The sequence below is a fragment of the Nyctibius grandis genome, chromosome 6, assembly GCF_013368605.1.
Source record: "Nyctibius grandis isolate bNycGra1 chromosome 6, bNycGra1.pri, whole genome shotgun sequence".
Taxonomy (NCBI): domain Eukaryota; kingdom Metazoa; phylum Chordata; class Aves; order Nyctibiiformes; family Nyctibiidae; genus Nyctibius; species Nyctibius grandis.
In genome coordinates, this window is record NC_090663.1 from 26,648,207 (window position 1) to 26,669,871 (window position 21,665).

At 37.5% G+C, this 21,665-nt stretch overlaps 1 protein-coding gene across 4 annotated transcripts in view; it reads left to right on the forward strand.

Moving 5' to 3' along the window:
• TBC1D1 (TBC1 domain family member 1) overlaps positions 1–21,665 on the forward strand; it is a 118,079-nt gene that overhangs the window by 52,302 nt on the left and 44,112 nt on the right. For 3 of the 4 annotated variants that reach the window (XM_068404271.1, XM_068404270.1, XM_068404273.1), the window contains 9 exons: positions 2,599–3,132; positions 6,215–6,304; positions 10,043–10,147; positions 10,783–10,915; positions 12,345–12,436; positions 14,083–14,193; positions 16,779–16,907; positions 18,590–18,676; positions 20,378–20,628. In XM_068404271.1, the coding sequence (XP_068260372.1) occupies positions 2,599–3,132; positions 6,215–6,304; positions 10,043–10,147; positions 10,783–10,915; positions 12,345–12,436; positions 14,083–14,193; positions 16,779–16,907; positions 18,590–18,676; positions 20,378–20,628 (1,532 nt within the window). Of the gene's footprint in view, positions 1–2,598; positions 3,133–6,214; positions 6,305–10,042; positions 10,148–10,782; positions 10,916–12,344; positions 12,437–14,082; positions 14,194–16,778; positions 16,908–18,589; positions 18,677–20,377; positions 20,668–21,665 lie in introns of all 4 variants that reach the window. The other variant, XM_068404272.1, reaches the window with a different exon arrangement.

Genomic DNA, 21,665 nt, shown 5'->3' on the forward strand with positions numbered 1-21,665 from the left:
GCATGATGCTTAATCTGGAAGTGTTCCAGCTGTGGTTAATAAACATTTGCCAGGACAGAGCATACATTGTTTATTTTAATAATTCAAAATAATTATAATATATATTTATTTGCATTTCACAGATTTTTTTTCTTTCTCTTTTGTTTTTATAACTAATATTTACTTGATCTTCATGTACTCAGCATCCAGGTCTGTTTGCTGAGGGAGCCAGGGTCAAAGGACACACAGGAGCATGTGGATTCTTTGTTTTTAGATACTTACATAAAAGGCCTGGAACGGTACAGGTAGATGAAAAGAGCACAAATCTTGATCAGGCCAAGAACAGTGTCAGGGAAATATGTGTTTTGTTTTTTTCTCATTCATCATGGCATCTTGTCTTTACTAATGAAAAGAGATTGATGTTTAACATACGCAAGGGTCACAGGAAAGTGAGGTGGTGGTTTGCTGCTTCTGCTAGAGCAATACTGCATCAATTGCCTAATCAGAAGTAATAAAAATTATATTAACAGGCTGTGAGTTCTTTTAGGTTAATAAGCAGGAACAGAGAAGTCAGTGTTTTTCAGTAAGTGCGGAAGCCAGCTGTTACTTATAAATTACATAATTCAAGCCTTAGCATGTGTGAAAATAAATAAATAATTAAATAAATACTCCCCTTGGTTTTCGTCAATGAGCCCCTAGGTATCCTCAGACGTGAAGTTTATTAACTACCGCAAACTCATTCTGTGGGATGTAGTGTCTTTCTCCAACTACTGTCTGTATGTAAAGTCCAGCCACTGCTGAATATCAATTTTGTCAATGTCCAAGGTGTTTGATAACAAAAAAAAAGGAAGAAATCAAATTCAATAATGGCAGGTCTGTGATAACTGAGGTGAACCTTGAGCTCACTGTGGAGCAAGTGCACTTCATTTGAGGTAATAAAAATTCATTATACCCTTACGTTCTCCTTGTATGTGATTAAAGTTATAAAGCTGCCCGAGCCCAAGGGTTTCAGACGCATTCGTGACATAGCTGAGAACCGACTTCTGAAGTCATGACCCTGCCTTTCTTACCTCTCCCCCATTGTCTTTACCCGGTGATTAGCTGATGACTCATGCCTTGTGCTCAGGGGTGAAGTAATGCTTCCTGAGTCCTCTTATGTACTTCGTAATCTGTTACTTACTGTCTTAAATTCACTAGCTATATGTGTGTGTGTATCTATCCATCCATATCTATATATCTGTATTTCCTTGTCTATAGAAAGAATCCTACTGAGGTCTCTATGAGCACCCAGAATATAACCATTCAGTTTTCACTGTTCAATCTTTTTTTTTCCCCTCTAAGTACTTTGCTGTTTCCTGCATTGGTTTATGTACATTATTGCATTATGCTTAAGCATTAGATAACCATAGAAATGTCTGAAAAAGACAGAGGTCATGTCTCCAAAAGATTCTTTAGGTTTAGGGATGCCTTTTCTCATAGGTGAGATGGTTCTTCTGGGCTGCTCTTTTAGTCTGCTGCTCCCAGACTTCTTTCTGTACTATCCGTAACCAAATACTTGTAAGTAAGCAAGCTCCAATTGATGCTTGACAAAGGAAATTTGTTTTGTCAGGAAACTGGCACACTTAGCATGGATTTTTCTCGAAGTAATTTAAGGAAATTAAAAAGTTGGCAGAATTATCTGCTGTAATCATAGATGATGGCCCTGCATTTGTCATTTTGGCAGCAGCACAGGCTGCAGAAGAACCTTAATCTCCTAGGCCAGTCAAAGCAGTGGGATGTAACCAAGCAATTGGCATTGCAGCAGCTTAGCAGATAGCACATGCATGTTCCTACCTTATAACCGTATCAGAAACTGTGACCATTTACTGTTACTTAAAATGTATCAGATGGCAGTTTGGGTTTTGTTTATAATTGCAACATCTTTGGGCTGTAGCAGACTGCTGTCTCATACCGATGCCCTGCAAGTGATACTGTATGTGGAAGTAATATTATTTGGGAGTTTCATCTAGGATGGTAGAATAAAAATGAACATCCAAAATAATGAATATGTTTCTTTAAAAAACACAGCTATGTACAGCTGAAAAAACCCACGAACATTAAACTGCCACAACAAGGTAATATACTATTATGAAGGTGAAAGCAAATTTACAAGAGATTCATTAACTGACGTGACATGAATGCTTGAGTAAGAGAAGGGAGTGAAAATAACAGAGATTAAATAACTTTCCCAATTAATTAGTCTGTGGCTTCTCTTATGCTTCTGAAGTATTTTTATCTTTCATTTTGAGTTTGAGTTTGTCACATTATACTGGTTCCTTCAGGTGCAAAAGTTTTACCGAAAACACAGAGCATTACAAAAGACAAAGCTCTTTTGACAAAGTGTCGATGATGGTGAACTCCTGGCAAGGAGACAAATGAGCAATTCATCTAGTCAGTGTTTAACTTTTATAATGTGTCTGTTGGACAAATACAAGATCACTTCAACTGGTCTTTCAGAAAACAGAACCAAACTAGCCATTCCAGAAAAATAACAGCAGGGAGCACCTCTTGGGTGTTGCAACTTGTTTGTCGTAAAGCACCAGATGCTAATGTTGTGTATTTTTTTTTCTCCTCCTGTAGGTGCCTGAGATTATAAGCTCTATTCGACAAGCTGGAAAAATTGCTCGTCAAGAAGAGTTTCAGAATAATCTCTCAGATGTTGAAGACCCTTTTGCCAAAAAGTTTGAGGTGCTGTTCTGTGGACGGGTGACAGTAGCACATAAAAATGCACCTCCAGCACTCATAGATGAATGCATTGAGAAATTTAATCGTGCAAGCTGTACAAAAAAATCAGATTTTGACTCATCGTCCCAACAAGTTGAAACTGCCAATAACTTCAGAGGCTTCTCTTTCAGTAACAAATTTCGGTCTGTCTTCCAGCCCTCAGTCAACGAAGAGGAGGAAAAAAGGCCAATTAGGAAATCCTTTTCTCAACCTGGGCTTCGTTCCTTTGCTTTTAAGAAAGATTTTCAAGAGGGAAGCCATAGGAGTAACAGCTTTGTCAGGTCTTTTGAAGAAGATGCAATTTCACTGAACCTAAAAAGTCAACTTATCTATGGACACAGTGTTGTGCAGCCAACAGACATTGCAGAAAACCGGACGATGTTGTTTACGGTAAAGCAAGATTTGCAGCTCTTGGTGACGTTTCCACATCTTGGAGTTTGGAGTGGCAAACACCGAAGCAGATGTTCTGACAGATGGCTGTTACTTCTTTAATAACTTAATTGCAATTACCAGAGCTTAACTTAAACTTGCCTGTTTCTCTAGAAAGCATTACCAGTCAGTGTAAATTGTTTTATGTAGTCAAAATAAGTTTACATTAAATAGTTTAAAGCAGCACTACCTGAAACATTGGGCTTCTAAAGACAGCTTTTAGAAAGCTACAGCACTTTCGTAGGTAGCTGTACAATTGCAAAATAGTATATACAATTACACTAACTAGTGACAGCAGAAATAAATTACCAGGTGAATGTTACCTGTGACTAGAGCAGAAGGACCAAACCATGACTGGGGGCCAGTAGACTATGTCCCACGATAAGCAGTGTACTTCATGAAAGTGTTTCTGCTGCCAGCATGTCTGTGTAATGATGGAGTAGTGTAGTAACTTCCTAGGCTACTCCACACCTGCCTCCATTCCTGTCCTGCTTTTGTGTGGCTAGCAATGCCTTTGCCTTGATAGGTGAACAGCAAAAGTATTTTTTAAGACCTGAGAAACAAGTAAGGAATGTGTAATCCTCATGATGGATAAGTTATATAACATATTTTATATATCTTATGAACATAATGCAAATCTGGAGCTGATATTGCAATGGCTGGCTATCATAAGGTCTTCTTGGATCTGTCAGCTGCTGTTGGGGCTCGGAGTTTTTAAGGACAGTAACAGAGCGGAGTGGGTGCAGTTACAGCAGGTTTTTTGGAGGGGAGAAAGGGAAGTGCTGCTTTAAGAAGGATTGCCAAAGTGTTATGTCTGCAAAAATAACACACAGAAAGAGGTGTAGTTAGCTATACCTGATTTAAAACTTCTGTTTAGTTGTGGCAGGCTGACACCAGAGAGAGAAGTGGAAGAAGGTGGAGAGAAATTTTGCGCCCCAGTAAAAACAATTCCATGTTTACCTTCTTCCCTCGAGCACGTATTTCACACAGAAAATATAGACACCCTTTATAATAATGCCTAATTTTTAAACAAATCCTGACTCCATTATTACTTCCTGGCACATATTTTAGAGATAGGGAGATTATGGATGGACTGCTTAGGTCTCGATCCTCTTAGTCCAGGGAGTGTATTTTTAATTTATATTAAATAGATGCAACAGTTCTCAAAGACACATGCAGCTTCAGCCTGAATATAACGTCAGTTACCTGCTGACAGGCTCATTTCCAAATTGTGGGGATCTGCTGATCTGGCTTTCCGTCTCGGGTTGCTTTTTGCCTGGGAAAATATCATTTAGTATGCACAGTTGTATTCTTTTGCCATTCAGCCAGTCTAAATTCAGCTGAATATAAGGAAGTGAAGTATCTGTGGTTTGTGCCTCTGGTATCCACAAGCTAGCAGCTTGTGGCAGAGCTGAGGTTGTTGGTTAGCCGTCCCACCGTGTTCAGCAGGATCTAAGTAACGGTATGCATGCAGCGTGCAGGGGTCTTCACCATTGCTCATCAATTTTGTGTGGCTACATATGAAACACTTAAAAGTAACTTTATATCCAGAGGAGAAAATATTTTTTGTATTTTCTCAGTTAAATTTCTTACTTGGATTTTCCCCAGGAAAATGCAGCAGAGGTTGGTTGGTGTATGAGGTGTGAAAAATGTTCAGATAAGTTATCTGCTGACTCTCCTCACCTGGTTCAGACAGTCCTGATTTTGGTATCCCTTCCTGAAGAACTGCTTTCCTAGCCTATTTCTCAGGATTTTTTTGTTGTTGTTTTTCGGCTTTTCTCCTGGCTGTATTTTGGGAGGGGTGTATTGGGGTGTATTGTTTTTTTTTTCCCCTTGTTCAGTTGGCTTCAATTGATCCCTGCTGACCTGGGACCAAGTGTGAAAGGAGTTATGTGGGGCTGAGCTAAGAATGAGCTTCTCGCTGCAGGGAGGGGAAGGCAGCAGTGAGCAGGAGAAGGCTTCTGAGTAGGTGTTGGAAGGAATAACCCCATGAACACATGCGAGGTCAGCCACGGGGACAATACAAGGAAGCCAGCAGGGAGCTGGGGAAAATCATTGTGACTGGTTGAAGTGAAAGAAGAGGTGAAAGGTGAATGTGCAGGACCATTTTAGACACACAGAGGAGGCACATCTCAATTGATCTATTCCCACACAGGATTTCCTCCTTCCTTAAGAATTGCAGGTGTGTTGGTGCTGCTGATGTTTTTATGTGTGTCTTTTGGGATCTGGTAGTGGTTGAAGCTTCAGCAGCTTTGTCTAAGTCATGCTCATGAATAGATCCAGATTTCACCCATCTTCCCTAAAATCTAATATGAGACTTGTCCTTAGCAGATTTTCTGATGTGCTAGAGACTATAAGGAATTTAAATTTCATCTGTTAAAATGTTATAAAGACGTTGTCAGAAGCTGAAAAATTGAAAACAATAGTTTCACCTTAAAAATACCCTTTGCCCATCAAAAGTTAGTGTCAGCTTTTGGGTCACTGCTGTACAAATAGCCTACAGATTAAATTAAGTTAGAAAATATATTCCAGTAAACTCATTTGTACAATTTGAGTTAAAGCCTTTAAATTAAATGCTATGTGTGTCTTAAATAAATAAACCCCTAAAAAATAATTAGCTGGAATACACGTAGAAGCACAGACTTGGATTTAAATGTTAGTACAATTTCATTAAGTAGCTTTTGGGAATCTGGTATGTGCCAAGACTGCAGAAAATAAAAAAAGGGAGTATGAGTATACTTTCTCAGTGCAAAGTAAGTTACTTGTGGTATAATATTGCTCTCATCTAATTAAACACTATTCTCAGTCTCTTGTCTCAAATGTGAAACTAAATCTCAGTTCAGTAATGTGCAGAGCTCTGAATGCCAAGTCAGTGTTGTTTCAGTATTCTCTTTTTCTCTGGTAATAATACACTAATTGGTCCAAATATACAGATAGATAGAAAAAAAATTGAGATTTATTTCCAGGAAACATTTTTATAGCAAGACAAAAGTAAGTGTAATGTTCCTTGTTATAATCTTGCTATTTATTTTGCTCTTTCTAGATTGGCCAGTCTGAAGTTTACCTTATCAGTCCTGACACAAAAAAAGTAGCAATTGAAAAAAGCTTTAAAGAAATATCCTTTTGTTCTCAGGTAAGATTGCAGTGTATTCTTTCTCTCTTTTTTTCGTTTAAATATTCTCCACTTGTGAATGCTCACGTACTCCGCTCTCCTAGCATTTCAAGTGGATTCTCACCCTAGCGGTTTCAGTAATTGCTATTGACAATTTGCTAGTTAATCAGTAATTTTGTAAAACCATCATTGTTTTCTCATGCTTTGCATTATAATTTCTGAGATAAAGACTCACTTCTGCGTGCGGTGGATGAATAATATGAGCTAGAAAGAACACCCTGGTCAGCTCTGGTTTGAGATTTCAGCGGGCATGATTCACAGTTGTGCAAATCTGGGATTCTTTGAACCATGTTTTTCAAGAAGTGATAATGAAAGGAGAAAAACTATATATAAGAGTTATCTGAAAAATACTTCAAAAATACTTTTTTTTTCAAGAGTATAAGTTGCATGTGTGTAAAAGAAGACAACCCTCTGCCATGCAGAGGTAGTGTGTGTGATGCACTGAGGGCAAGTGTATTTCAGAGCCTCCCCATTCACTATTAACCCCCGTTCCTTATGCCACAGAGTTTGCTTCCCTGTCTTTCTGCCTCTCGTTTTCATGGCTCTGACTGTAATTTTGCATGGATAATGTGAGGGCGCAATTTATCTAATGACTTATTTCGAGCGGTGATGTTTTGAAAGAGATGCAACTTACACATGTGAAGTTGTAGTAATGGTGTTGTGTAGGCTACACAGGCATGTGATTCACACTCAGCTACTGCAGCGGCTCAGCGGTGTGAGGGCAGAACAGTCACTGTCACATCAAGGACATGAGACAGCTCGGGCAATTACAGCACTCCTGTATGAGCAGCTGCACTATCTGCTGGTGGGTCCTGTGTACAGGAGCAGAGGATTGTCCTTTGAGAGTTGCTCAAATATCAACCTGCAGACTGAAACGACTGTTCATAAAGACATTTTGTAGACCAGTTGCTTTTGTTAACTAACCTGTGTCATGATGCAGGGATTTGTCTTTCACTAGCCTTTTTCTGTCCTGCAGGCCATTATTTGTATTTAGTTTTTCTGTGTAGCAGATTTGATTCAGTTTAAGTGAATGGGGAAATTGAATTTAATTCATTAAATTAGGATATAGTCCTTAGAGAACACTTTATTCCTTTAAAACTTGTTATATAGATCATTTTAGTTTAAACCTCTGAGAAATTAACCTGAACTGTAATTATATAAATAAACCTACATTTATTGAGGAGTGGATGTTCCCACTAGTTTAACTAAAAATTCACCTTGAATTGAACCAATGCAATGCTTGTTTGTACTGTGGGAATAAGACCTAGTATACCAAGATGTGAATTTTGCCACTCTTTCTTGCACTAGGAACTATTTTGCACTTGGCTTAGTTGCATAGTGCAGGTCTACTCAGCACATCACAGGTTCTGGTCTTAATGATATTGGGGCAACACTTTTTTTTTTTCAGTAGGTTTATTTACCCATTTTTAAATATAAGGAATATGATTTGCTGCTATTTGCTTCTAACTTTTCTGGATTTTTTTTTCATAAATGACTTTGTTTTTCAATTTGATGAGGATAGCTTTCATCACTGAACATACAGGTACCTATTCTGAAAATTTCAGAGTAAATGTAAGTAGTTTGCATGCTGTCAGACCAAGAGCTCTGAAGAGAACTCCTTGATCACAGAGAAACCTTTTATCTCCATGTTCCCTTAGGCCGTGTCCTTAGGCAGGAGCTAGTTAGGTAGACTTCGTGACTTGCCCTGAACGTCAGCAGATGGTTGTGCTCCTCAGAGCAGTAGGAGTGAGATTCTGATTGAATTCTCCCCTCCTGTCTGATGAATGTGCTACTGGGCAGATGTTGTGTCATTTGGGCAAATATTGTTATTGGGGTACAGCGGGCGTTTTCCCCAAATATGCACATTTCAATAGACTTGACGGAATGATCTTATGGATGCATCTTGATCATACAAGAACTTTAATAATCTTGAAGGCACTGGAGTTAAATTATAAGGGAGATCAGAATCAGTACTTAATTTCCAGAATGCCTAATCCGTCAGTGAGATATTATAATGGCAGAAAGAAGTCTGTGGTCCTGGGGCAGTATCTGAATTAGCTAATCTGAAACAGCGAAGAGCGTTCGCCAGCTCCTGGTACCTTGCAGTTTTGTGGGCAGAGACATGATCCCAGCTGGGCTGCTTCCACCTTAGCAGTTGGGTTTTCAGGAGAAGAAATGGGCTTTCAGAAGAAGAAACATAGGTTGGGAGGTTAGAGAGGCGGCTCGGCACATTCTGTGCATATCTCTGATGTGGGTGATGGAGGGAGAGAGTCTGTGGGTTGCATCAGCCTGTTCTTGCTTTATAACATAGCTGCCTCCTAAAATGCTTAGCCTGGACATCCAGTGGAGCTAGAGTTGGAGAAGCTGCAGGCTTTACATCGTTTGAATGTCCTTCTGATCATTTTCTTCTCATGGCGTATTAGTGCCTGATGTTTGTGTAATAGAAGTATTTTTGTTATCTGTGTAATTGTCACACTGCAACAAACCAGGTATCTCCATATACGTTAAATTATTTTCCTTCATTCAGCTGGCATGCTCTGAAGGTTTATTGCTAGTATTTCAAACAATAACACAATGTTGTTCAGATTGCTTGAGGATATCTGGTGCTATAACCTGTTCTTTTTTGGGACACCTGGCCGTTCTATTTTATAGAAGTATTGACTTTTTATGCTTTTTATATGCTTTTTTTAAATGTTTTCTTCATGATAAAAAGACAAAGAGACTACTCAGTGATTCTTGCTGTGTTAACAAGGAAAAGCCAAAAAAAACCCAATAAAAAAGTCCTGCTTGGCATCTTCAGATTGTTTAAATTTCACTGAAATTTCTGATTTACTGTGGTTCATCCTTATGATTTTTCATACACCACTTTATTGCCTCTCTTTACCCGACTTTAATATAGAAGGTAGTAAAATGGTGCTGAATGTAATTGAATTTCTGTAAACAGGCTCTACCACTGTGCATGTAATTCATCATTGTAAGTTGTGTTTTTTTTTGTTTTAACCAAGAGTGGTGCACTGAGGAGACATGCACTGGGATCACCTAACTCTATTCATCTGAAAGTCTTTTCATAAAAGAAAAAAAATCCCAGCAATTAAAAAACCTTCTTAGGATTTTTCCAGGATGTACTGTTATCTGCTGTTGCAAGTAGATTATGCCTGAATTTGCTTGCCTTTTAGGAGAACTAAATCCTTCCATGAGTGATCTTTAAGTAATATATTTAACCATTTTCATTTTTTAACTAGCCAAGCTTTTCTTTAGATGAAAAAAAAGTTGTTTATCAGTTTTTCACTGTTGCTTTGATGTGCTCTTACAAATGTAAAGCAATTGTTGACCACTTAAGCAAAAGAGAAGAAAAATAGAGCGAACTTTTTTCCCCTATTTCCCATATTGAGTAAAATACATCTTGAATAGTATTTATTCATCCCTGTAAGTGTTTTTCAATGGATCTATTATAATTCAGTCATTAAAATAAAAACCAACAACCACTGACTTAAGTGAAATTTAAAAGATTCATGAAGTAATAGGTTCTGTAACAGAATAAATTTTTAATGGCCAGATGACTTTAATGTAGCTCTAATGGAGATATGTGACCTTTCTGTAATGCTGTTGGGCCTTTCATGATTTTTTTACTGGAAGAAATACAGGTTCAAAACATTGGAAGTAAATATGACTGCTTCATTACTGTTGTTTTTGTGCTAGGGAATTAGACATGTGGATCACTTTGGGTTCATCTGCAGAGAGTCTTCAGAAAATGGAGGCTTCCACTTTGTTTGCTACGTGTTTCAGTGTACAGATGAAGCACTGGTAAGTGAAAGAAAAGAAGAGCCTAATAGAATTTAGGCCCTAAAAGTCTTCTGTTGCTCCATGCTCTGTATTTTGCTGAATGTCTTCAAATCCTGCTCCACTCAGAAATATTATTTCAAAAATATAAACACCACAGCAGTCTGCAAAAGAACTTTTAATTTGTTTTGAAGGCAGAAGTTAAAATCCGCTTCATAATCCAATAAAACTTCCTTTCATTACACAAACTAAGTTAGACTGTGTGCCTCTTTTTTGGAAGAGGATTTCTTCATAGTGTACTTGTTCAGAAGATCAGAACTAACACTACTGTGCTCTCGTCAGGCCAGTGCATCACAATTGCAGTAAGTTGTTTTTTTTTATCACAGACAAGAAAAGGTTTCTAGATAGAGGTAGTATCTTTTATTAGACCACAGTAATAAAATTGGGTGGCCTGGAAGAAATATGACTTCACAATGAGTTTTGTCTTGCTTGTGTGTTTGTGCACAGAAACGGCACAGGAACAGCTTTTCTTTTTAATCACAAGCACATTCCCCAAAAAGCAGCAGTGTCATTCTGAAAAGCTGTTGTGTTTGTGTTAAGGAAAACAGAAGCTCAGTGGAGGAGTGAAATTCTGTTCTTTTGCACGCTGTTCTTTTCAGGTTGATGAAATCATGATGACATTGAAACAGGCTTTCACCGTAGCTGCTGTGCAACAAACTTCCAAGGCACAGACCCAGCTCTGTGAAGGTTGTCCTATGCAAAGCTTGCATAAACTCTGTGAAAAGATCGAAGGTGAGGTTTAAAGAACTTTCTGGTCGAATATTTTTTCTAACTATTTTATTGGGGGACAATCTTACATGTGAAGATCTAAGGGAATGAAGGCTTAAAAAGAGCATGGGACTTGGGATGGAGGGTTGAAAGGCAGTCTTTTTATTTAGAGGTTTGCAATGTCAAGTTATCTGTAAGGTAATAAGAATTTTATAACACAAGTTAAGCTCGTTTCTTGTATTTTAGTTGAATTTTTTGAAACTAATTAAGAGTCTAAATATTACTGAAATGCAGCTAGCTTGGCTCTATTAGCCGTATAAATGCAGAGGATTCTAGATAAGGAACTTCTCAAGAATATATGTTGCAATAGCTATGGCCTGCTGTCCTATTCAATCCACCTTGGTACTGTCATTACACTACCACTAAACATGAACCCAACAGTATGCTTTTACTATGCATGTTTGTGGTGTTGATCTATGCTCCTTCATGAAAACGCAGGAGTTAGAATTGTAGTTGTTGCCCAGAAAACAAGTTAAAGACAAAAAAACTTCTTTGCATTTCAGCACATTTCACGGTTAGGTTTTGTTCATTTAAGTGATGTCTGGGGTGAATAAAGGGCAACAGCAGCTTGTCAGATCACATGACAGCAGCTTGTTGGACTAAAACCTATCTAGTATTAATTTGATGAAACTGGAGAACTTCCAAAACTACTTGTCACTCTATTTTGGTCTTCAGCTAGTTATGATTTATGAGAAATTTCTTAAAGGCAAATGATTCTTAATGCCTTTAATCATGCTATCTGGTTAATCGTATCATCTGCTTCTGAAGGAGAAATGCCATTATCAGCAACTGAAGTACAAAACACCGTTGATGGTTTTCTGTTTTTCCACAGAAAACAGAGGAAAGGAATTTAATCCAGGATGAGAGCAGAAAAAATAATCTGAATGAGAGGGTAGTCTGCTTTAGACTGTCAGTAAATGTTTTCAGCAAGAGACAAAGCAAGAACTTCACTAACGTGCAATAAATCTATTATTTTTCAGAAGAAGCCAAGGCATACAAATTGAAGAACATCAATGGAAATTATATTTATACCACAAGGAAAGTTCAAGCAGTACTGCATAAAACACCAACAAAGCAGTCTGCTAAAATGCAGTAGATTGTGGGTTTATTTTATCTTGTGTGATAATGGAATCTTCAGCTAAGAGTATAATCCTGGTCTGTGCTCAGTAAATCTCCTGGTTGCAGAGCTTGTGTCCCTCATTTTAAAGACATGAGTTCAGTGGTAGCTTTAAATGAACCTAGAGTTCTTTCTAATGCCTGGTTATGAAATCAATGCAATGGGTCAGCTCAAATAACTGACAAGCTTTGGCTGAAATTGTGTGCATATTTATGTGATTGATTAATTCTGACAAATTTGAACCTGTAATTTGTTCTCTTTTGTTCCTCTTGGTAGGGCTACACCCTTCTAAGACTAAACTAGAGCTACAAAAGCATCTAACAACACTAGATAACCAGGAGCAGGCCTCTGTTTTTGAAGAGGTTAAGGTAAGCTCTTTGTTTCCTATAAGGTCTTAAAGCAGTTGATGTTTTTTTGCTAGCATCAGTGTGAAGCACCAAAGTTACTTTCATTTTTTTTGTGAATTATTCATTATCTTTATTTAATAGACTCTTAATCACCTTGTGCTTTAATTTCAATATCATTATTTTTCTAGAGCTGTTTAAAACTTGCCTTTTGATGAAAATGTTTTATTTTACTCATTTTTCTTCCCCTAATACAACTTATTTTCCATGAAAATGTTGACTTCTCACTGAGTAAAACTGCACACTTTTTTTTGTGGGCAAAGGCAGTAACTTGTACTGTAAGAACATTCAACTGTTACTTTGGCCAAAACAAATTACTGTAACATTCCCAGATCAGAAAATTTCCTGCCTAAAATTTATCCTAGATATTACTACTAGTCAAACTAACTAAAAAAATTTAACTTTGTGTCTTTTGAATTAAATCCATTTTAGCCCAGAGGAAAGCATAGCTGGATGTAAGAGAAATGATGAACATTGTAGGAAATGTCATTGGGCTTGGCACACTATTGAAGATTAGGAAATTTCAGACTTTTTAAAAAATAATGTTTCCTTCCTCTCTTGAGTCATTTCAGGCTCTTTGTGTGTTTCCGTGTGGCAGTCAGTTTATCATCCAGTATCAAATTTGGAAGTTACTCTGTGGGAGCAATTCCATGAGCTAAGTAATTTCTTAGTATACAGCAGCTAGTTGGCACTGTTGGCTTTTAGTATTCTGCACACATTTTAATGGTCTAAAGCTTCTAGTAGTCACAGGAAACACTTAATTGCTGTGACTAAGAGTCTGCAAACTATTAACTTGGTAAAACCAAGGGTAAAGTACATCTCTTCTGCCTGTCTTTTTCAGCTGATTTTTTGAGTTGAACTGCCTGAAATTTTAGTTGTTGCATTCTTACAGATCCATATGTTCTAAACATGATTTGCATTTTTAAATAACTGTCTTTCTGAGGATATTTTTATTAATCTGATGTGCCATTCTGGCATTAGCTAATTGATGCTGTATCCTCTGCATTACATCAATAGGCTTAAAACAACATATGCTTTTCAAAAGTTAGGTTTCTGGGCTTAAATTCTATAATAAATTGTTTTTAAAACATTTTCTTTTACAATAATTCAGATCTAAATAGAAAGCAGCAAAGCAAATAGGTTCACCTTGTGCACTAATTTTTAAAATACCTATGTTGTTTCCCCAAAAATGAAATGTCCAATGAGAAGGATTTCTAGGAGAACAGTTGTACATCATAACTGCAAGACAGTACTTCATGTGTGCTACAGACTCAGAGCTACAGTGTTTTGGTTTTCTTTGCATCAAAAGCAAATTGGCAAAAATATTTTTTAAAGTCTTTATTTGCTTGTGGCAATTTGATACCTCTACAGTTGTACTTTATCTTTCAGGTAAATTCTGTCATGCATGAAGTGAGGTCAAGTGTTTCTCTGGCTGTGTTGCTTCTTTGCCTGGGACACTGGTGTCCTCTGGTGGACTGAAGTAGTAGCATTAACCGAGTTAAACTTGTTCTTACACTAACGACATATTGACAGTGACAAGAAAAGAGTAAATATTTGATAACTGTTATACAAATGTATAATTACTGTCCTTGTGGTGTTTTCAATTAAAGAAATTAAGACCAAGAAATGATCAAAAAGAGAATGAGTTGGTCATCTCTGTTTTGAGAAACATGTATGAAGAAAAACAGAAGGACCATGTTCATGTTGGAGAAGCAAAACAGGTAAGCAATCATTTGGTTTTAGTGCATGTAAGGAGAAGCCAGGAAAAAATCTTCCATTCCATTTTTATATCTTTCCAAAGGCAAACTTCCATCACTGGCATTTTGGAACTTCAAACTGTAAGCAGTGGTGAGCACCGGTTTTGCTTATGAATCATAGGCTGTTGTCATGCGCCAAAACAGGCATATCTCAGATTTTGAGGTACCTCGTACAGTCTGATTTCAGGCCTAGGAGACAGAGATACAAACAAGAAAAAACACTAATTTGGTTGTTTCTTTCTTCTCACTGGAATGAAAATTCAATGTTTGTGAGAGAATATGTAATGAATTTGTAATTGCTCAGCCAATCTGTGGCATTTGCCATCCCGCTGCCTGTCTGTGTGAGTCAGTGTCCTGACAACACATTTATTTGATCCTTGATAAAAATCACTACATTTACTCGATAGCTGGAAGTTATTTCTTGTGCACAAACCACCATTTCAAGTGGCCTCAAGGACGAGTAGCTGAGGAGGATTGGTGCAGAAACAGCAGCAGAGACTGTCATCCATTTGCAAAGAGCTGAGTTACCTTTCATTCTCTATCAGGCTGCACCAGTGCTGTTTTAACTGGCTGTTTATACAGCACAGTTAAGATTTTCAAACGGGATTAATGATTTTGGGTGCCTTGGTTTGTGACTGACTGACTTGAGACAATTCAAGGAGGTCTGTATTTAAAAGAGGATCAGCACCCATTCTCTGGAAACTTTCAGTTCCAATTATTTGACCCTTTTAAAAATCTTGGCTGTCCCACTGCTGCTGGCTGGTAGCTCCATTGTGATGACTGCTGTTGGCCATTTGTGATATAAACTAGCAAATGAATATATGGAGAGTAATTAGACCGCTGAAGAAGTTGCGGAAATAGCAGCAAGTCTTCATTTAGTATTTTTTCACTTTGTGAATCTCATCTCCTTTTATGGCTTACTGGCTAATTATTGACCTCCCTGAGAAAGCAGGAAGAAAACTTTACATATTTCATTCATTGTCTGAATTCTTGTCTTGGGCATCTCACCAGAAATATGTTTTTAAGAAAAAAGCATTGTAGTTATGGCATGACAGGAAGAAACATCGCCTGAGGTCTTCTATCATCGTACCTGAAATATTTTTATTTGTTCTAATGCCAGCTGATTATCAAATAGTTGTCAGTCACGAATGGCTTGGAAATAGGGATGTACGAAGAAAGATAATCCCTTCATATGTCTTCAGTGTGATCTGAAAATTCCTAAGGCCTGCTGCAGTCTGTTTGCTCAGTTCCTGAATCCAAAACTGGTTAATCTGACACTTGCAAAGATGCCAGTGCTCTAAGAACAGAGCTGACTTGCCCTCAGTCCATCATTTGTCTTAGCATTACATTTTATATTTACTCATGATTATCTCCAGAGCTGTGTAATAGCAGATACATTTGAACGTGTACTCTGGCAGTGTTATTTGTCTCAGCAATCATTAATCCATGACATCCTGGTGTCCCTGTTCCCTTCTTTTGTGCATAGATATTCACTTTCATGCTTTTCATCACTTTTTAAAAAAATATTTAAATCAGGGGAGAAAAAAATGAAATATGATACTAGTATATGGGTCTTATTTGACAATAATGACCTTCAAAATAAGTGTCTTTTCATAAGAATGTAATAGCAGGCAGTATCTGATTTGCCCTTTGAGGATAAGATGAGTGAAGGTAAAAAGAAAATACAGAAAACTTTGTTGTGCTGGAAATAGGATGCTTTAAAATTATGTCTAGACAGGACTATTTGGTGATGGTGATGATGTGCTATTCAGCTCCCACGTACTAGTAGTTACATAGATCAAACATTCAGACCTCAGAAATGAGGGCCAGGTAGAGAGGGCTATGGTGCCTGGCAGCCTTAAGGTCAACCCCCGAAAATAACACTGAAAACTGTGCTCTGGTTTCTACTGCAGATGTTAGGTTTGGATGGTAATATTTGCATCATGGTGTCATTTTTGTATTTACTACACTAGTCTTCACAAGCACTAAAAATGGGCTGAAATATTTCTTTAAAAAGCAACAATCTCAATAGACTGTTAGCTTTAAGGTGGAAGTGTTTCTCCTGGTGAAATATATAGAAGAGTTAGACTGTTACACATCTTCCTGGCCTTTAGAAAGCCCCATTTTAATATAATGGAGACATTTGAGAGTTCTTGTTAATTATGAGCTTCATCAATTTTTATTAATTTCTTGGCTGAAGAAAAGTAAATCCATCAGAAATCTATAATCTGTTAAGCATTTAGAATTTGTACAATTGAACTTTGGCGTTAAAGAAAATTTGTCAACATAGCCATAAATCCCTATCAAAATGGCAACTCTTCTGAAACATGCTACTACATTCAACACAGTTCCTTTAAGAGATACCCTGGTCTTATGTTAGGATAGTTTGTTAAACTTCAATGTGAGTATCAGCAGAGAAAAAGGCATGAAAAGCCAAGGACACCAGGAGAAAGTATTGATTCAGGTTACTGAAGTCTTCAGACTGTTCACTGAGATTCTGCTCCACATGCTGTTGAGTATTTCACATTTATGTTTTTATACACTTGCAGACTTCACAACCCCCTGCTGAGAATGCTGTAAATGAGGTGCCCAGCAGTGCTCCGAGATTCAGATTAGATATGTTAAAGAACAAAGCAAAAAGATCTCTGACAGAATCATTTGAAAGTATTTTATCACGTGTAAGTATCTTAATGTTTATTGCCTCTGAACATAATTTCATTGTTTTATTTATTTGAATGATAGAAAAGTCATATTTTTTGTCCTTCCAGGTTGTAGCCAAGTGATTATTAAAGGCATAGTGCCAAAATATTTGAGTGTGCATGTTAGAAGAAGGCAAAACAAAGCAGGGCTTTGGTAGAGAGAATACCAAGTTCTGGAAGAAGTGAACTAGTTGCTAGACCAGAAATAGTATATATAGGCATTTCAAAAAATTAATATGAAGTTGAGCATGAGAACTTACAAAAAAATTTAAGTAGTTTAAGTTTAATAGTGTCTTCTCATTCAAATATTCTTTTTTTTGCACCTCATGGAAAAAAGTCTGAGGAAAATAATAGGAGACTTGGAAAGACTTCTGCTTGACAAAGTATTAAAAAATCAGACCTCCCTTTTTTTAAAAAAAAAGAGTTGTGACAGAATGCCAAACAACAAATATTAAAGAACAAAAATTGGGCATTTTCAGTTCTCATCAGCAGTTAAATTGAAACAAGATCAAGTACAATTTATTGGCTCATCGACATGCAACTTTTAGTGACAAAACTAGGCTTTCAAAGCTTATTTCAGACATTATATCTAACCTGTTCCCAGGAAACAAATGATGGCAAAAGCATGTTCTCCCTGTTATAACTCTGCATATAGAGAGGATTTTTAGTTGAATATTTTCCCTCATTGCTTCCCAGACAGCATTTCTAGTGTTCACTGCCATAAAATCCTGCTGCATGTATGTTTGGGATGTGAAACATAATGTTAGTGTTGTTACATTAACTATAGTAGTTACTGTTCTAATTTTTGCCAGTTTGTCCTGACTGGCATAAACTGTCTTCATGTGAGCACAGCTGTGTATTGGTTGTGTTTTCACTGTCATGGCTGTTTTGATGGAAATTCTTGATTTTGACCAGATCTGAGGCAAAACATTTTGTTTGAGATTCAAGGAGAAAATAGTCACAATTATGAATAACGATAACGTTTTATATTTTACCTGGAATAACAGTTCAAAGAGAACATAAGCCTTAACTTCAGAAGACAAAAAAATTATACCATTTGTTAGGAAGATACAAGTTCCATAGTTGTGTTAGCACATAAGAATCCATCAGTAGGTTTCTTGATATATCTCTTGGTTACATAAAAACGTCAGTCCAACAAATTATACAAAAATATTGTTCAACAGATTATACAAAAATATTTATGCTTTCTGATTTGTAGACATTGAAATGATAATACCAGAAACTATGTTTTGCTGTGTATTAAATTTGTATGGTTTTAAGTCCTTTGTGATAGATGGCCTTTTCGTTTCTTTGTATCTTGGTAAGAAGTACCTAGTGTGAGAATTTCCTGTTTGGAATACAGAAGGTACTTTAACAGTAGTTATAGTACATGTGTGCAGTATGTGATTATGTACGTATCATGGAAAGCACATCATTGCCCATGAGAACTCCTTAATTCCACAGGATCCTTTAAAATGTCAGTGACTGTCCTGAATGAAGCCTCTGTTTCTCACCAGGGCAAAGGCTGTTCTTAGGCATTTCAGGAAATTAAATTTGATACTGTCTTTGAAAATTACAGATTCTGACTATGCTACACAAATCTCTTTTTGGTATGCCTCATATATCATAATCCTAACTGCTGGTGTGCTTTGTCTCTACAGGGCAGTAAAGCCAGAGGTCCACTGGACAGTTCTGGTGCTGTGGATTTGGACAGCTCCATGTCCAGTACCTTAAGCAGCACGAGTAAAGTAAGTACAGCCTGGGGTGAATGTACATATTTAGAAACTGCAGATAACATTCCGTGAAACAACTAGTCAGATGTGAAATGCGGTTACCGACTGCTCATAACACTGTTCTGTTCTAACATCTTGCATTTTGGTTTGATTATTTTTTGGGAGTAGAGAAGCTAACTGGTTGTGTGTGAAAAGAAATAAAGCCCAGAACAACCAAACAGTATGATAAAAACAGGATCATAGAGTAGGGAGAGTAGGTATGTCCTTTTCTTCCTACCTGTAAGAGTCCTGCTGCGACTTGCTGATCCATGGGGTGTGTCTTTATTCCTGTGCTGAGTCCCTCTGAGGGTGACAAGGCTGCATTCAAAGCAGGCAGCCTCTTGGATCGGCCACTGCCTTTCCTTCCCCCCCCACCATCTTGAAGCATTATTCAAGTTTTTTAGAATTTGCAAGTTGGTTACCCAAATCATTTTTCATATATGTAACATGTTAGAATGTGTGTGAGTGCTCTGAGGGACAACTTGAACAAAGTAGTTTCCCAATTTACTCTGGTAACAGAGATTCAGGCCAAGAAATAGCAGTCATGTCAATACAGTGGTGACGTGTAAGATGCTGTTATCTGTAGAGTTTCACTGAAGATTTCCATACTTTTTGACAAGATGGGACTCATAGTAAATCTGTGTTTCTGTTCTCCAGAAGTTTCAAGTTGCTTTCAGGCCTTTTATTCTGTTCCCTGTGCTATAAAAACCAGCAGTGCAATTGGGTCTCCATTTGAATTAGAAATGCCTTGTACTGTATATAAACATATATTTTCTATGTACGTATCTTATCGTGTGAGTCTATATAAGTGAAATAAAGTATTATGTAACAATGTACATAATCTTGCAACAACGTACAGCAAAACCAATGCAATAATTACCACGCTGCTGATCCTGATCTGGTTGGTTTCAGCCCTGAAAGTACATACCATGAATGCAGGATTGAATTCATAAGAAACATAAAACTAAAACAAGTGGAGTAATTTCCCCCTTGCGTGGTTAGAAAGCTTTTAGTCTGAATAAAACAATATAAACAAACAGCATAGAAGAAGCCAGTCTTCTTCCCTGGAGGCAGCCTAGCACTCTGCAGACTTGGATACAGCTATTGATTCTGCTCTAGTGCCTAGTCACCTACGGACTCCTGACTTCAGGTAATCAAGAGTCTGCTCTTTCTGCTTATGTTTTTGAAAGAATGGCCGACACTGCAGGAAACACATGAGGTGGGGAATCAAGAAAAATGCATGGTTTTGGACTGAAACAGGTATCTAGTCATAGAATTTGAGTGAATCTTCAGATAGACAACAGTAATATTGTATTGTTAGATGGGGTGCTAAATATACAGTACTCTGAAATGCCACCCTTTTCATTGCTGTCACTGTTACCCAAACCTGACCCATCTGTTCTGACCCCAGTTCTTCTGAGTTGTATTCAACATACTGTAAAATACAATTACTCTCAAAATTACTTTTTCTCTGTAAAATGGAGCCTGCGATTTGTTGACCTAAATGATTAATAACAAAGACATAAAACATCAAAGATTCTTTCTTTGAGCTATCATGATAAAAACGTGCAAGTTTGAAGCAGGTCTCTTGTGGGATGTGAATAATGACATGGGACTGCAACCTCAAAGATTGATTCTAAACCCACGTATTGATAACCTGATTTTTTGCACTGCTAGGAGCCACCATTGTGCGAAAAGGAGAAAGACAGACTTCCTACGCTTCCTACAGAAAACTCTGTCAAGACCAGCGGATCAGTGGGTGATCTCTCCAGCGATACAGATGATTCTCCTGTTGAGCAGTCTGTTACGTTACCTCAGCAAAGCTTTCGGAGGCGAGCAAACACGCTGAGTCATTTGCCAACAGAAAGCCAGGAATCTCTGGTACCTGTTGAAACATTGCCGTCTGTTCCCCAGAGGAAACTTATGAGGTATCACTCAGTGAGCACAGAGACTCCTCACAAAAGAAAGTAAGACTTATTAAAAGCAGGCTATGATTTCGTTTGTTGAGGGCATATTTGCGTACCAGGTATGTCCTCTTAATGGATAAGAAATGTATCACAGCAGTGTGTCACTCTTTGGAGGTTTGTAGGTATTCTGTTTAAAAACACTTTTAGCCTTGTGCATTCCACAGGGGAGACAAAACATGAGGTGTGTAGTTCCACAGTATATGTCACAAAACTAAGTGTAAGCACAACAATAGGATTGCTCCTAAGGGGTTTGATCATATTTTTGCAAGCAATATTAATTGATTTTTGTTGTTTTGATATGCGAGCAGTATAAATAAATGCTACTTCTTCTTGTCTATTTATAGAGAAAAATCGAGTAGCATTTGTGATGCTGAAAACCTTACTAGTTGGTGTATTCATGTGTGACTTTAAAGTACCACACAAAACTGACATGAATTGCCTAATTGTTGATAGAGGTGAGGCTCCTGTCTAGCTTTTCAATGAGCCTATGTAGATTTTACTCACAAAAACAAGATACTGCTTGCCTTCATGCTAATATTCTTCAAGCTATCCTCCTTCAAAAGCCTGCCTCTACATCTCTAAAGTCTCCTCTTAACTTATGGCAGTTTTCTTCCCTTCCTCTATCTGGCTTTTTCCAATTACTATGGAAACATTTTCTGTCTGTAGGCTTCTGTTTTACTGCCAAAGCTGCTCATTTACACAAGTTGGACAGTAGGAAATCTGTATGTGTTCCAGCTCATTTTTCCCTGCAGGAGGCAGGGAAATGAGCATGCCTGAAATAGGTGATGACAGTGAAAGAAAGAGAGTTATAGTATTTGAAAGGAAACATAACCTGAGTTGCCTTTTTGTCCCTTCCTTGAACCTTTTTGATTCTAAAATACTGGAATGTTTTTGTAATGCAGTTTAGGACTTGTGGTGTTGGTCTGTTACCTTCATGAGAGTTGCCCTGATGCTTGTAGCTGCTTGTTCACTCAGTTCTTATCTTACTATAGGAATGT